The 17,850-nt window shown below is 42.2% G+C and overlaps 1 protein-coding gene across 1 annotated transcript; it reads left to right on the top strand.

The window, feature by feature from the left end:
* Positions 1 to 1,986: 1,986 nt before the first annotated feature.
* On the top strand, positions 1,987 to 3,039 carry LOC121764606 (E3 ubiquitin-protein ligase RING1-like). Its single transcript, XM_042160617.1, has one exon. The coding sequence runs from the start codon at positions 2,098 to 2,100 to the stop codon at positions 2,857 to 2,859; it is 762 nt and encodes a 253-aa protein (XP_042016551.1). The 5' UTR covers positions 1,987 to 2,097; the 3' UTR covers positions 2,860 to 3,039.
* Positions 3,040 to 17,850: the final 14,811 nt, after the last annotated feature.

Here is a 17,850-nt window from a genome sequence, read left to right as displayed (position 1 = left end):
GAATTTGAGATGAAGGATTTGGGATTGCTCAAGTACTTTTTGGGAATAGAGGTGCTTCGGTCAAAAAGGGGAATCTTCATCTGTTAGAGGAACTATATATTAGATCTATTGGCGGAAGTTGGGATGATAGATTGCAAGCCAGCAGATACCCCCATAATCCAAAACCATGGTCTACAATTGAAGGAATGCGCAAGACAGACAGACAGGAGGAGATACCAGAGGTTAGTCGGAAAACTGATCTATCTATCTCACACGAGGCCGGACATAGCCTATGCAGTGGGAGTAGTAAGCCAGTTTATGCATGCACCTCAAGAGGAGCATTGGGAGGCGGTCCTGCGAATAGTTCGATACTTGAAGGGAACAGTCGAACATGGACTTATGTTTGAGAAACATGGTCACATGGAAGTTCATGGTTTCACTGATGCTGATTGGGCTGGCAACCCAAATGACAGAAAATCAACTGCCGGATATTTTACCTTCGTGAGAGGAAATCTTGTGACATGGAGGAGTAAGAAGCAAAAGGTGGTGGCACTGTCCAGTGCAGAGGAAGAATTCCGAGGAATCAAGAGTGGATTGACAAAGATATTGTGGCTAAGGAAACTTATGACCGAGCTGGATCTGCGACTTATACAACCATGTAGGTTGTTTTGTGATAACAAGGCAACAATCAGCATATCCGAGAATCCGGTTCAACACGATCGAACCAAACATGAGGAGGTAGATAGACACTTCATCAAGGAGAACATTGAAGCTAAGGTGGTGGAGATGCCATATGTAAAATCTGAAGATTAATTGGCGGATATTCTGACAAAGGCTGTGAACTCGAAGTCATTCCGAGAAGTACTAGGCAAGTTGAGTATCGAAAACCCGGTTACTTAACTTGAGGGGGAGTGTAGGAAAGAAATCAGGAGCATAATGAGTAATTGATATGGAGAATATTTACCAAAGATAGGACACCATTAATGTAAATTAGGTTTACCTTTCTTGTATCATAGTGTAGCCTATATAAGCATATGATCTCTGTATATTTATCATCAATCAATAGAATCATATTCATACCCTAATTCTACACGGTTGAATCTATTTTTCAATTTTTTTGTAAATCCACATTTTTAGATCTTGTTAGGTGTCAGCCCGTCTCTTGTACCCTTCCCTTCACCGCTGGGTGCAGATTTAGAGGATGATCATTAAGAATTTAGAAATAGACTAGATGGAATTGAGAAAGACTAGCAGTAATTGAGAAACAGAATAGGGATTGAGAATTAAAACGGGATTGAGAGAAAGAGAACTGTGACTGGAAAGATGATTTCAAAATAAGAAGTAAGTTAGGTCATCTTTAACCATTTACACCAAATTCAAATCTATTTTTGAGTATACGATATACTAAAAAGTAGTTTGATTCCAACAATTACACCAAATTCAAAATTTACACCACTTTTGAATTTTTGTCTCACAAAATATTTGTAGTAACACCATATTTAGTGTTGTTTTACAAAAAACATCAAAAATGAGTTTGAATTTAGTATATGGTTGGAAAAGATTTCTACACAAAAACTCATTTTGGAGTATAATTGAAGATGGTCTTAGATTAGCAGTAGGGTATTAAATATAGGGGTGTCGTGTTAGGGTAGCTGGTATGATATTTTGTCATACAGTAATTTTTGGTATGATATACAATACCGATTCACTCCTACAAAAATAATATCTTGTTAATTAATAATAATAATTTCCTTTTCTTTGGTTTGAAGTATGACAATCCAATCTTACTCAAAATTAAGGTGACAAAATAAGTAGTGATTAATATTTCTCCTTCTCCCATATTTAATCAAAAGAAACACTTTTAGCCGAATCACCAAATCAACCACACGCAAAGCGGTGGGGACTGAATTTGGAAAGTTAGTAGATACAATGTCCCACCACTCTACGTAACTAATCATAATTAAACTAGTAGAGAGTATTCAATTTCAAACCCTCACAACTAAACTACACTACAATAAACTAAACTAAACCCCCCCACCTTCTCCCCTTTTCCTAATCAATTAATTTCGTCAACCATTTTCATGTGAATCCAAATCTCCCTTTTGTTTCCTAGTGACGATGGCCTCTTCTCATCACCGAAAATTCACCACCCAAAAATACTCCACCACTGATTGCTACTTATGCTATGTTTGCCCCGAAAATTGCTACCTCCCACCACCAACACCGCCGCCGCCGGTCCAATTTTCCGGCGACAATCCGGCCAAAAATCACGTGCCGACACTCCTGATTTTGATGCTCTGCGTGCTCGGAGTCGCATTTCTAGTGCTATCGTACCTCACCGCGGCCCGATACCGGCGCCGGAGAAGCGAGGCGCCTCCGGAGCCTTCTAGAACAAGTATCGCCGGCGAGAACCAAGGCCGGGCCGCGGTGGACCACCCGATCTGGTACATCCGCACGGTCGGGCTGCCCCAGTCCGCGATCGACGCGATGGCGTCGTTCGCGTACGCGGACGGCCTGGTGGATGGGAGCGACTGCGCCGTCTGCCTAGCCGACTTCCGCGACGGGGATGCGGCGCGGCTGTTGCCCAAGTGCGGCCACGCCTTCCACGTGGACTGCATCGACACATGGCTGCGGTCGCACAAGAGCTGCCCAGTGTGCCGCGCCCCCGTCGCCCCGGACCGGGTGCCGCCGCCGGCGGGCAATCCGAGCCGAGCCGAGTCAGGACCAGGATCGGCTCGCAGCGGCGGATCGAGTCCGGCGGCGGCGGCCGAGGTCCGGGGCGTGAGGAGATCGGTGTCGATGGATTTGTCGTGTGCGTCGAATTCGAGCATTTATAGGGCGATGAAGAGATCGCAATCGCTTCAATTACACGGTAGATAATGGCTATAGATTTTATTCATCCTAAATCTTAATTCAATTTGAGACTGTTTGGATATATCAATATACGGATTACGGAGTGTATATTTGTTCATGATTCTATATTCTTCCAAAACATATTTGGGCAGAGAAGATGTAAATATTTTGATTGGATATAAAGATCTCATTTTTTTGGCTTCGGAATTGGACTTTGTCTTCATTCTTCGTCGGTTCTTGATAAGAATAAGTTTCTTTTTCAAGTTTGAGAAATTTGGATTTTAGGTAAGAGCAGCGGGTGGGATAGGGGATGACAAAATTTTCGAAATGAGCTTGATTGGAGAGTCTCGAAATGGGACAATATTTAGTCCTACACATTCTTAAAATGCATATTCAGACACACTTAAAGTCAGATTTACAGGTTAGACCCTGGCATGTGCGGTGTTTTATTAACAATATAAAGAAATGAAAAAGGTTTTATTTGTTTTTTTTACCAATAATTAGGGGAAGTGGAAGTGGAAGTGGAAGTGGAAGTGAAAGGTTTTTTTAGTAAGAGTGCAAAGTCATATAAAGGAGCAAGTTGCAACTACAGCTAGATTCAAATAGTAGATGTCATCCAAACTTTCTAAAAAGACTACCGGTCTATTTTTTTTCGAAAGAGTTATGACCATTATGCAACCCATGCATTGAAGTGTTCAATGGGGCGACAGAGCCCCAAGTAGCCGGGTAGCCCACAAATTACCTCACCCAAGCCAGGTCAACATATTGATGTCTTCATCTTTGAATGAGTTTCACATGAGTAACTCGCACGTCTCAATCGGAGTCCGATGGAGAGAGTTATGACCGTTCTACGAAAGTCACGGATTGGAGCATCCAAGGCCGGGTCCAATGTACGAGATGGCCGAGTGCAGAGCGACCACTCGGACCGGGTAGCACGGTTGAAGCCGGATAGTCCAGAGGGTCCAAGTGATCTAGGTTACTAATTAATGGTGGTGTGTTGGAGCAGAGGAGACTAATTAATCAAATTCAGCCGCAATTTTATTTTATAGGTTTTGTATTTAGTTTCTTTAGCGATCTACATTTTGTTGCTTTCTCATCCGTATCTGCAATTACTAATTGAATTATTTTTTACATAGATGCAAAGAGGTTGATCAGTCGCAAATACAGTGGCCATTCTATAAAACTATTTTATATAATAATTTATTTTTATTAAAATTACAAAATTTCAATAATTGATATACATCTATTAATTTAATTTCAAGTTTATAATTCCAAACAATATCTGTGAATTTACTAAATTATTATTTTAAGGCTAAACTGTTATTAAGTACTCCCTCCGTTCTTTGTTAATAGAGACATTTATTTTCGGCACGGAGTTTAAAAATAGTTTGTTAAATGGATGGTGAAAAAAGTAAGAGAGAATAAACTAAGAAAGATGAAGAGATAATAAAGTAAGAAGAGGAATTACTTTTTGCTAAAAGTAGAAATGATTCAATTAACTTTGAACTTTCTAAAATAGAAAAATAACTCTAATAACATGGAACGAATGGAGTATACATTTATATGTTTTTTATGTTAGGTATATATTGCTTCATTTATAAATATTTAAGCAAATATAAAAACAAATTAAAGGTTTTGTTATTCTTCATATGTAGCTTGATCCTCCCTATTAAATTACTTCCTCTCTCTCTCTTCAAGTTGTTGGTTATCAATTGCTGTAGTAGGAGTAGATGTTGAATCAAATTAAAGCTAACAAAGTAGATGAATGTTGCATTAAATTAAGCAATTTGATGGAAACATTAAACGTGATATAGAAGGGCCAACAGTCTCTGAAATTCTGACTGGGTCAACCAATTGGTTTCTTCTACAAATTAATTAATTAAACCAATTGACCTTTATATTTTTAACTTACGTTACAACATTAGCAGTGGTGCGGACATCCCAAAAACACCTCCTGCCATGTCATACGAACATTCCACTGCGGATGTCACGTCATACGGACATCCCAGTGCACAGTGGCGGACATCCCCAAGGTCATCTCGACGGACTTCCCACAATAAAAATTCACAAATTAAACAATTTACGGAATTAAAATTTCGACACAAATACGGGAAAAATGAAACCACTTTATTTTTTAAAAAACATACTTAATTAAAAAATACATAATTATTAAAAAAAAATTACATTGTTAAAAAAACCCGCATTCTCACTCCTCGTATTCCCCGCCGCCAGTCCCCTCATCGTCCCCGCCGCCGCCACCCCGTCTTCGTCACTCTCCGACATGTCTCCGAACCCCAAATCGCGCTGCATACTGTTGATGATATCCTTAAGCGACCGCTTGTAATGGCGGTCAGTCGATTGGTGTCATTCAACCATTGCACGTAACAATGTTTCATGTGCCTTGATGCGAGCGAATGAGGGGTTCTCGGGATCGTTTTGGGTGGGTGCTGCCGATTGGGCCTCGCCGGATCCGATGGCACTTCCCCTCGCCATCCGCACCGCGGACTTTTGCCTAACCGGGCGACGGCGGTGGCCCGACGATGTGGGCGTCGGGAACTCTGCCTCGGCGGGCGGGGGAGTTCGTGGGAACCAACACTGCTACTATACTCCCCGGAGGCGCTGATCTTCGTCCGCTTCGGCCAGCCAGATTCAACACCCGCAGTGAACTTGGCCGAAGTCTGCACCACAAGATAGACCTCCCAATATTTGAATTCCCTGAACCTCTGTGCAGTGTCGATGAACTGATGGTGAGACATGAGCTTCACATCCTCGGCAGACATGCCGCTGGTTGCCGAGCGGAGGTTGTTTGTGTAAATGCCAGCAAATCGGCTGAGCTGCTTCCTCAGCCGCTCCCACTGTTTCCGGCATTGCTCTCCGTTGTGAGGCTTCCCCCCTGGCAGTTTGAACTGGAGGTATCTTTGGCTAATGCGCCACCACATCCTGTCTATGTGCTGGTTAGCCCCGACGTACGGATCCTCCACCACACTGATCCACGCCTTCGCCAACGCGATGCACTCCTCCATGATCCAGACGGTCCTCTTCTTCCCGCTGGACCCCCTCCCCCATCTCAGCGCCCCCCGCCTCACCACCGTACATCGGGACGGGCGAGGTAATGCCCCGTCCCCTGCCCCTCCCTCTCCCTGGCCTCCCCCTCCTCCCTGTCGCCGTTGGTGCGTCGGTGGGAGAATCCCGGATCAGAGATAGCCCCAACTCTTCAAGCGAGAACGTCTCGATGCCAGTGAACTGAGTCTCGAGAGGAGTACTCGGCGGGTTGTCTGGCGCCAGTAAATCCATATAGGGTCGATAGACGTTGTCCACCGGCAATTGGGGGACCCCCTGCAGCGCCAGTCGATCCCTGCATCATCCCCGACATCATCATCCCGGGCATCTAGGGCATTATTCCCGGCATTCCGAGCATCATCCCCGGCATTTGGGGTATTTCGGGACTCGCCCCGGGCATTTGGGACATTTGGGGCATCATCCCATACCAATGCGGGTACATGTTGTAGTACCCGGGCATCATCCCCGCCGCCGTTTGAGATTGGGGCATCATCCCCGGCATTTGGGGCATCGCGGCGGACATCGGCGTACTACCGCCGACGGGAAAATAAGGCGCCTGTGACTCGCTCATGGCGGAGGAATCGCTACCGTGGTGCTCAATTGTTTTTCGAAAGAAAAGTATTTTAGAGAGAGAGATACTCGTTAATACAAGTGGTGTGAATGAAATGAAGTTCAACGATACGTATTTATAGAGTTATTAAAAAAAGAAATTAATGCAATAATTGGGACGTCCGCGTGGACGTCTGTGGGAGTCAACGCAATGGTAGACGTCCACACGGATGTCGCGACGGATATCTGCGGAACGCCGCGGAACTCTGGTGTCCACAGCGGATATCCGTATCCGTGTCTCCCTTGCACAATGGCAGACGTCCCGTGTGGACTTCCGGCACGCCGGTCGGAATTCCGCAGGGACGGGCGCCATTGCTAATGCTCTTATTATATTAGTACTTTGTTTGTACCCTTCTTTCACGGCCATTAATTGATTTCATAATTTTATTTACTTATTTAATTTTAAAATCATTTTTAGACTTTAATTTTAAAATAGTTTCCAAAATCAATTATTTTCTCTATAATTTGATTTTAAATAATTTTCAAGATCAATTATTTTCTCTATAATTTTATTTTAAAATATTTCCAAGATAAATTATTTTCCATGAGTATGACTCTGAAATAGAAGTTTGAGTACATTTCATTAATTATTTATATATTTTAAAATTCGTTTGGAACTCAATCAGGACTCCTAATCATTTGTGGATCGATTAAATTTGAGTACATTTCCAACAGAAAATCTTATTCTTTCAGCATATTATGCTAAAAGACAGATTAAATTTTCATAAATGGCTTCCTAATTATCTTGGCATGCCAAACTCCCATGTATTTATATGGATAAATATTAGTAAAAAAGTGAAAACAAATATTTTGTGAAAGTGTCTAAGGGTGTCCACTATAAGGCGGACACCCAAATAGCCCCGCCCCAGTTTTTGTCCATAGCCCCAGACCCCAGTTTTTTTGTCCACAGCCCCAAATTTTTGTTTCCGCCACTATGGTGGACACCAATAGCCCCAAAATTTTTATTTTAATGTTTCAAGCAATTATGAATATATTTATCGGACTATACGTAATTAGAAGAAAATGACTATACGTGAAGAAATTAAAATTAAAGTACAAATTTTCATAGTATTAAAATACAGGAAAAATTATACAACGAAAATTTAATCTAGTGCAAATCACAAAGGTGTTCACACTGCGGCGCCACCTCCCCTACGTGCCTACACTTCTTCAATCAATTCTGCCTGGAGTGTGGTATGTGATGTGGTCATGCGCATAACAGCGAAACGTTGGATCAAATATTCATTGTTCCGTGTTACGCCCATCGGGATCGGCGCGGAGGCAACACAGTGACTTGTACTTGCGCCCTCTTCCGGTGCCCAGCGCTCTGCCGCAAATCCTTCATCTTCTATTATCATATTATGCAATATGATACATGCTAACATAATATTCGCGACATCATCTTCGTGCCAAACTCGTGCCGGGCACCATATAATGGGGTGTATTTATAGGTGAATTAAATTGAATTAAAAAAAAATAAAAAATTCGCCGCTTACCGCCGCACTAGGCACCGCTCCACTATAGGAGCCCCGCCTATCCGCCGCGTCCGCCCCGGAGTCACCGCGTCCTCGCCCCGGGGATAAGGAAAGAAGGTGACTGGCCAGGAGGACGTACAAGAATAATCAACTGGAGAAAGAAATCGAGAGGTAAGGAGAAAATCGACCAGGAAAAATTTCGGGTCCAAAAAAAATAAGAAGGAATAAGGGTGGCAAAACCACATTAAAAAAATATGTTGAAGAAAATGATCGAAAACACTTGACCACAAAAAGAAGGAAGAAGGAATAAGGGTGGCGAAGCCACAAAGAAGCTACTGACCAGTTGGAGGTCAATATCAGGAAACGCCCAGCCAAAGAGAAGCAACAGCCAAAAGCCCAGATACACACAGTTCCCCCACATCAAAATAAAGTAGTAGTTTTTGAACCTTAGAGCCTTAGGAACACCCACCCCAAACACTACAAACCAATAGCCTCATTACAAGCTTTAAAGCCCTTCAGGAGCCGCACGTGAGATCTGAGTCCGAAGCATCTGTGGTTCAGCAATTTGAGAGAATAGTTCTAACATTTCTGGTGAGGAATGAGTGACTTAGCGAACCTAGCTTTTGGGTTATAAGAGTGGTGATCTTGACAAGCGGATAGACTAGCCAGTGAAGGGGAGGGTGGTAGAATTTTGAAGTTGTTTACAGCCGGATCAATTCAACCCAAGGGGGATGATTGATTGAAAATATAGCCTGCGTAATGTGTTTATGAGTTTTTTTTTTCTTTTGTCCGTTTTCTTGTTTTTTGTTTTCTGTGAGTCATCTATGTGTTGAAGAGTCTTTTAAGTTTTAGAGTCTTAGGTCGGTGAGGGGAGGTAACCAGGCTTGCGAACTCAACTCATTATTTTTATTTAGCTTGTTTCTTAATACTTGAGGACAAGTATGTGTTAAGTGTGAGCAGTTTGATGAGTCTCGTTCTCGGCCTTAGTTTCTCACATGCACACTCGTACCCTAATTTACACACGCGCTTTAATTTCTTTTATCACGCAACATTTAGAGCCCACCCTAACCTATTGGTCAGGAGGGGTATAGGTTCCATTTCATTTTCCGACTAGGTAAAACTCAACCCCAAAAAATAGCGTGGTAGCTAACCAACCGCTCCCAGAATGTCATCGCAAGTGTATCTCGCCTACATCCATCTCTGTGGGATTCGACCCTTACTCCACTATACTAGCCAGTAGAAGTGGGTTGAGGTATTTTTTTGTTGATAGGGAAGATAGACATAGACCCAACGACACAGCTAGGTCTAGGTACCCTCCTGGCCAGTTGACACACACACACAGAGTCATAGTCTCATCTTTTCCCTCTATCAAATCGCGCCGTTGCCGGTGATGGATGGCATTTTTGCACACATCTGTTGCATGACACGTTGGTGTATATATAGTTAATTATTTTTCTTTTCTTTTGTTTCTTAGTTTATGAGGAGTTTTGTTAAGAATTTTTTTGTGAATATTGTAAATAAACTTTTCTTTATTTTTTGTGTTCCGCATTTAAATGAAACTGAGTCCAACTGGCCAAAGGAAAAGGGGCAAATCCAAGCACCACTCATTCAGAATTAACCACTGCCTTGCCTGTTGACTTGGATGCGAGTGGTGAGGAGGATCGCGGCACAGCCATCAAGAGTGAACCGGAATCAATATCCGCAACTGAAGAGGAGAAAGCCAACATGGCTGACCAGGAAAATGATCCCGAGATAAGCTCGTTGTACGCTCACTTGGATGGCGAACCACCGTAAGCAATCATCACGACCCTAGGACAAGAAGCAATCTACGTGGAGCCCCACATTATGGCCGTCCTTCCTGTGTTCTTGGGAAGGAGTTGTGACAGCCCATACGAGTTCTTGCATGAATTTTGAAAAATCTGCAAGGCTCTAAAGTGGCCAGCGGGGTCGAGCGAAGGCGACTACAGACTGAAGGCCCTTCCCTTTGCCCTTAAAGGGAAGGCGAATACTTGGTTCAAGAGGCTGCCACCAAATTGTATCAGAACCCGGTCTGACTTCAAGATGATGTTCTTGGATCAGTTCTTCCCAGCGGCCAGGACAAGTGCACTAAGAGATAAAATCCGATGAGTTACACAAGGTTATGATGAGACCCTAAGTCAGTACTGGTCAAGATACATGGGTCTGTTGGACGCATGCCCAAACCACCACATGTTGGAAGTAGAAATTTACTCGATTTTCTATGAGATGAAGAATGCGGAGAGCAAGGACTTAGTGAACTCATTAAGTGGAGGTAGTTTTTCCAAACTACGAGTTAGTGAGGCCAAGAGATTCATGGAAAGACTTCTCTACGCGAAAAGAGCCTATGACAATCCACGTACTCTCCCGTCCAGAAGAGGTATGGCAAATGCTGCAGCAGTAGGAAATAAGGATCAATTAGAGAGTCGGATTGACAAGCTCGAGAGGGCACTTTTGTCAGCAATTGAGAAGAGTAAACCGCAAGTTCCTCCAGTCAATGCCACCACGGTAACTGCCCAAGAGGATCACTATCCAAATACGACTGGGCTTTGGAATTCAAATAGGAACTGGAATCCTGAAAAGCAGGAGGACACACCTTGGAGAGAACACCTGGACTTTATATGGGGAGAGGGAAACTCTAACTAGCCCAACCCACCTCAAAATGCATACAATGGACCCCCAGCCCAAGATTCACAGCCGAACTAGTCAGGAAGAAACCAACATAATCCGCACCCACCAAATCCATATCAAAATACCACCTATGTGCCACAATATCAGATGGGAAACCAGAAGTACCAATCCCACTCACCCCAACATTGCCAAAATCACCCATGCCCTAACCTAACCAGCCTCACCACCCCAACCAGTTCAGTCAGTACCCTTCACACCAAAATCAGCCAAACTACCCTTACAATCAAAACCATCCCATCTACCAGTCGCATCCCAACGGCCAGTATAACTCCCATCACCAGTAAAATCCCTACCTACACCACCTGAATCCCAATCACAGTCAACCCCACAACTCTAACCAATTTGGCCAGTACCCCTCTCATCAAAATCAGCCAAACTATACCTAGCACCCATACCCTAACACCCAGTATAATCTCCACCATCAGCAAAATCCTAACCATTTCCTACACCAAAACAAGTCAGGAAGATCTATGGAAGAGATGATGGGAGAGATGCTTGCTTACCAGCAAACCATGAGGAGCGAATTTCAGTCAAATAATGAAGTGGTGCAAGGCATGCAAAACGCCCAGAAAGAGCATAAGGAAAATATGAACATGCTGAATAAGCAATTTTCCTACCTGGCCAGTTCGATGAACGAGATTTGTGGGAATACGGAAAGGCTCCCAGTTACGGTGCACATACCTGACAAGGCTAATGTGAGGAAGGTGACATTATGGTCAGGAACATCCTACAAGGGGCATGAACGGAAGGAGTCATTTGGGGAATCAAGGAAGATGAAGGATAAGGGGGACATACTGACCAAGACGAGTGGTCCTGATGAAACTGAGCTAGTTGTTGAACCTCAAATCAATCAAGGTCCGGAAGAGAGTTCAAGGGAAACCACTAAAGAACCTGATGAAGAGGTGAAGGAAGAAAAGTCATTTACTGTTTTGTAAAAAAGAGGAAGGAGGGAGAACCCGTACACTACATGTCTATCTTTGGGAAACTTGAAGTGACCATACCTTGCATCCAAGCTGTAAAGTTACCTCTACTCGGTACAAATATAAAGGTGTACATGGTTGGAATTACATGGGAGGAAGAAAAGATTGTGACAGAAGGCAACACACCAACCATGGTCTTGAAGAAGCTACCACCCAAGAGGAGTGACCCCAGATGGTGTGATCTAACCAGTAGCCAAACGCTTACTGTTCAGGATATTGAAGAGACTATTTTTCAGAAGTCAAGATTTGCTAGAGCCACTGGGGCTCACCAACTGGCCGAGAAGAAGGCAGAGAGAAAACAAGGGCCGAAGCGCGCATCGAGGCGAATCATCGGGCGTAGGATTGAGAAAAAGAAGGGGCCCAGCAAGGTTCATGATCTTGTAGAGATCTCAAGTGAGGAGGACAAGACTCCTTGCAACAAAAAGAAGAGCAAGGACACTGATACTGGCCAGGAAGATAGTGAACCTCCTACAAAACCTGGGGAGGATCCAAAACATGCTACAACCAAGTTAGAGACCCTGCTGTTGCTGGACATCCATCATCGACCCTTACTATCCAGGAAGGAGGTTCTCCTACAAAACCTGGGGAGAACCCGACTGCAACTTTCGCCCAGCCAGTACAGAAGGCCAACATAGGCAATCCACTTGCCATCCTTACTGCCCAGAAAGAGACACCAGTACCAGAAACCGACTTACAAGAAAATCAAGACAAAGAAGGAAAATGCAACCAAGAAAGAAAGAGGAAAGACAATGGGGCAGCAAAGTAAAAGAAGGAGACCAAGAAGCCCAGGGTGGTCCTATCGGCCATTATCATCAAGAAGCTGGGACAAGTGCCCAAACTGATCGGGAGCAAGGTTCCCAACAACCATCATCTGCGGCCCATGGAAAAGAGGAAAATCAAGGGGACTTTCAAGAATCATAAGAAAAAGAGTGACACCCCTGATGTATACCAACAAAGGAACCCGAGAAGGAAGCTGCACAAGGCTCCTGACCAAAGAGGATCCAGAGGAGAAGATGACCGACCCTACCAACTGACCAGTTAGCTTTCTTTTTATTTTCAGTAAACTTGAGTTTTTTTTTCTAATTGTGTTGTTTCTATTTATTTTATACATGTTTTAGCATGCGTATACCCTCATTCAAAACACTTAGCCTATTCCATAGTCTAAGTGTGAGAAGATGAGGGTTTACAACGTAATATGTGTTTAGGATGTTAGAAGTTGTCTTTGTTTTGTGTTTTTTTATGTGAGTCCTATACCTTCTCCCACTTAGCCTATTGCATAATCTAAGTGTGAAAAGTTTTTGTTGACATAGTATGTTTTGCATATTAGTTCTTGTTCCACATTGTCTATGTGTTCTCTATGTTTGTTATTCTTCTCCCACTTAGCCTATTGCATAGTCTAAGTGTGAGAAGTTTCATATATAATATGTTTTCCATGTGTTATGTGTTTTCTGGTTTTTTGTGCTTCGATGTGTTGGATACTGGTCATCCTGTTTTCCACTTCACTAAACTTGCATGAAGGCAAGCAATGATGAAGTAGGAGGAGGAGATAATGGACACTATAATTGTATATATGTGATGTCATGTGTCGAGTCAGTCCCTAGTAAGTCAGTTTAGGTTAAGTTTTGTTTTTTTTAGGACATGTGTTAAAACACGGGCTTAAAACTCAACTGATCCAATCTTAAGGCGAGAGGATCGATGGAAATAAAACACACCAAGAGTAGAAACCACCTTTCTTAGATCCAGGCTAGTCTAGAGGATGCAAGTATGAAAGAAAAACCCGATTAGAAGCCAATTGTGAAAGCCCTCTTAAAATGGTGAGTTAAAAGCCTAAAGTGGAACCACTTTCCGCTAAACATTTAAAAAAAGAAAAGAAAAGAGTGACAGCCACATGATGCCTAGGGTAAGGTGACCGCGTGTAGCAAGTCCTGAAGGCATTAGGAAACCCCCCATGCAAAAAAAAACACCCTTAGAACCCCTCTTTCTAGCCAAATCTATACCCAGATATAACCCACTAGCCACTGGGACTGTGTGTGCGCGAGGCATAAGGCAAGAAGGTGACTGGCCAGAAGGACGTACAAGAATAATCAACTGGAGAAAGAAATCGAGAGGTAAGGAGAAAATCGACCAGGAAAAATTTCGGGTCCAAAAAAATAAGAAGGAATAAGGGTGGCAAAACCACATTAAAAAAAATGTTGAAGAAAATGATCGAAAACACTTGACCACAAAAGGAAGGAAGAAGGAATAAGGGTGGCGAAGCCACAAAGAAGCTACTGACCAGTTGGAGGTCAATATCAGGAAACGCCCAGCCAAAGAGAAGCAACAGCCAAAAGCCCAGATACACACAGTTCCCCCACATCAAAATAAAGTAGTAGTTTTTGAACCTTAGAGCCTTAGGAACACCCACCCCAAACACTACAAACCAATAGCCCCATTACAAGCTTTAAAGCCCTTCAGGAGCCGCACGTGAGATCTGAGTCCGAAGCATCTGTGGTTCAGCAATTTGAGAGAATAGTCCTAACATTTCTGGTGAGGAATGAGTGACTTAGCGAACCTAGCTTTTGGGTTATAAGAGTGGTGATCTTGACAAGCGGATAGACTAGCCAGTGAAGGGGAGGGTGGTAGAATTTCGAAGTTGTTTACAGCCGGATCAATTCAACCCAAGGGGGAGGATTGATTGAAAATATAGCCTGTGTAATGTGTTTATGAGTTTTTTTTTTCTTTTGTCCGTTTTCTTGTTTTTTGTTTTCTGTGAGTCATCTATGTGTTGAAGAGTCTTTTAAGTTTTAGAGTCTTAGGTCGGTGAGGGGAGGTAACCAGGCTTGCGAACTCAACTCATTATTTTTATTTAGCTTGTTTCTTCATACTTGAGGATAAGTATGTGTTAAGTGTGAGCAGTTTGATGAGTCTCATTCTCGGCCTTAGTTACTGGTCAGTATAAGGTGCTTTATTGGATAATATCTGCAAAATAGCTGCTACAGTGTGCAGGTTGAAGTACTAAATTAGGAGAAAAGGTTCAGAATGAATTCGAGTGGAAAAGCTGCGAAAAGTGTGCAAACTAGTTAGTATGAGCAGAAAATACGCAAACTGGTCAGGATGGATGCTACAGAACTGGACACGAGAAGGAAGGACTTGCTTGGAATAATCACCTATCTAAAGAAGAGCAAACTTGTCATTCCACATGAAGAGAAAGCCCTAGAAATTAGGGCAAGCCACCCTATAAATAGGAGCTAAACATAAAGAAAATGGAGGAATTTTTTACACCACTTCACTTAGGACTTATCATCACTACTACATCACTTTTGAGGAGAATAGCTCCACTAGCTCTTAGTTCCATCTAAATCCAGCAGCCTGACTTGAAGATTCCGGCCACCTGCCGGCGAGGAGCATCATGCCTGATTCATTCCAGCCGCCGTAGTTCCAGAAATTCCTCCAGTTTCAGTTTCCGATGAGCCAAACAATCTTTTACTTGCTTTGTTTTTAAGATTTCTTAGTTTAAGTACTTGTTTTTTTTACTTGCCTTTGACTTGGATTCCAGTAGCTACTTAGTTGGAAAATCTTTTGGGTGATAATCTTGAATGCAATGAAGTTTATTGTGGTTTTATTTTGTGTTTCAGCTTGCTTATTATTTCTTTCTGCCTAGTATCTAGATCTGGTAGTTTTACGTTGATTTCTGTTGTTTAAGTGCTTGAATCTGCTTTGCTTAGTTAGATCTAGGTTTTCTTGGAGTGGTTACAAGTTTTAATCAGGTTAAGTTTCTCAAAAAATGCATGGGAATCGTTTCTGCTTACTTCTGTCACCTTGTCTCGCTGACCAGTTTGCGTAGATCTCAGTTTTCTTAGCTTTCGTTCTCGATTTCAAGTTAAATATTGCATTTACGAATTTTCAAGCTTGATCATTCATCAATGGAGTTTGTTAGATCTTGTTTGTTTAGCTTGGTGAAGAAGATAATTTCACAATCAAAGAATGGGACCACTTGTGTTGCTTTTGTTGCTTTTTGCTTTTGTACTTGCATTTTTTTAGCTTTTCTGCACACCCAGGAGACAGTCTGCCAGCATGCCCTTTGATTCTCTTTACCTTTTGTCTAGCCATTTTTAGTAAGTTTCGTTTAGTAGTTTCTCACATGCACACTTGTACCCTAATTTACACACGCGCTTTAATTTCTTTTATCACGCAACATTTAGAGCCCACCCTGACCTACTTGTCAGGATGGGTATAGGTTCCATTTCATTTTCTGACTAGGTAAAACTCAACCCCAAAAAAAAAGCGTGGTAGCTAACCAACCGCTCCCGGAATGTCATCGCAAGTGTATCTCACCTACATCCATCTCTGTGGGATTCGACCCTTACTCCGCTATACTAGCCAGTAGAAGTGGGTTGAGGTATTTTTTTGTTGATAGGGAAGATAGACACAGACCCAACGACACAGCTAGGTCTAGGTACCCTCCTGGCCAGTTGACACACACACAGAGTCATAGTCTCATCTTTTCCCTCTATCAACAGCGGAGAGGAGAGCGGATTGTTTGATGAACTGCCCTCACCCGACGTGATCACTCCGTCGTGCAGCCCATGTATCAATGGAGATGAAGAAACATTGTTAGATGACGAACATTGTTAGATGACGAGGAGGAGGTTGATTCCATTGAGGAAGTGAGGAAGGTCGTCGCATCTGTCGATGCTGCTCAAATGACATATCAAGATGTTGTTGAGAATCGTTTGGGTGAAAATGGAGGTGCATTGTTGAGAAAATTTTCCAAGGATTCACTATGTGTTGATGAAAGGAAATATACATTTGACGCGGTGTTTGATGTCAAAAGAGGTGATCTTCTTGATCCAACATAATAGGAGTCGGAGATAAAGGATGCGGTAAGAAATGTGTCTACATGTGCTCGAATACAGCGACCGTGAACATTTGATCCAGGAGGAGATAAATCGCCGAAGTTTCTGCTTTCAACTCTCTTTGTTGCTTCATGGTTTCCACCTTGAGGATAAGGTGGATTTCAACCGCGGGAGAGTTGATAAGATCCTATATTTAGTTATCTTTTAATTCATCATAACTTTCCATATATTATTTTCTTATTCGATAAGTTAGGGTAGTAGTAGTATATTATTATTATAAATAGGCGAGACTGTTATCATTTAATCAATGAAGAATACAATTATTTTATTGGCTTTATCATTCTTCTTTTCACGAGAAACCTAATCGCATTTATCAATCTCCTTGATTGACCTAACGTTCGCGACGGAAACTATCTTCGATCGCCGATCTAAAGACGCTGATCAGCCCGATAAGAGGTTTATCCTATCAATTCCACACGATTTTCATAGAATTCCTCACAGTACACACATACTCCTAGAGAGAGAATAACATAGAGATTGACGAATTCAAGAAAGGACTACACCAATAATTCCACAGAGTGTAAGCGGAGCTTCCAATCGTGATTCCTTCGGTCAAGGGTGTAGTTAGTTTGTTTTATCATGTTTTCCTCCATTAGTTGTTTGACTTTTGTTATGAACATGTCTGGTTAAATATTTATTAGAGTTTTACGTGGGTGATACAATGATTTCTAAGTTTAATTGATTTTCATTTCTCTATGTCTTGGCTTAAGTACTTATTTCAATTTCTCTTGTACTTATACATTTATTTGACCGGTCATCTTATGGATGCAAGTGAATTTTACAACGTACAATAGTGAAAAGATGAGTTGTTTAATTTAATAGAAGAGAATTTGACACCTTAATCAATAAAGTGAGAGACTTGAGCTTTTGTGCGAAGAATTGAATCTCATGAGCTTTTATGAGTTGTTAATTTAATTCTAGATGGAGACTTTAGTTTTAAGTTATAATATACAGATTGCGTGATTCGAGAGAAGACATGATTTTACCTTTGAGATGGCTTAATGGCGCTCGATACCCTTGCTGGCATAGTTTGAAATTAATTAATCATAGGTTGGTTGATATCGAACCCATATGAATTTGCTTCTCCAATTCTTAGATTTCATATCTTAATAATTTGTTTTATTTTAATTTTTTCTTTAGTTAATTAGCAGCTAAGGTATGTTAAACACAATCTTTTGATAGTCTAGATAGCGAAGGATATTAATTTGATGTACTCAAGTAGGTAATTAATCTTCGTTGATACGATACTCTTACTTGCTGATGGTACAGTAACCACGTACACTTGTGGGATAA

The sequence above is a fragment of the Salvia splendens genome, chromosome 14 (genome assembly GCF_004379255.2).
Source record: "Salvia splendens isolate huo1 chromosome 14, SspV2, whole genome shotgun sequence".
NCBI lineage: Eukaryota > Viridiplantae > Streptophyta > Magnoliopsida > Lamiales > Lamiaceae > Salvia > Salvia splendens.
Note: the sequence above shows the minus strand (reverse complement) of the source record. Positions and strands in the feature narration are given on the sequence as shown.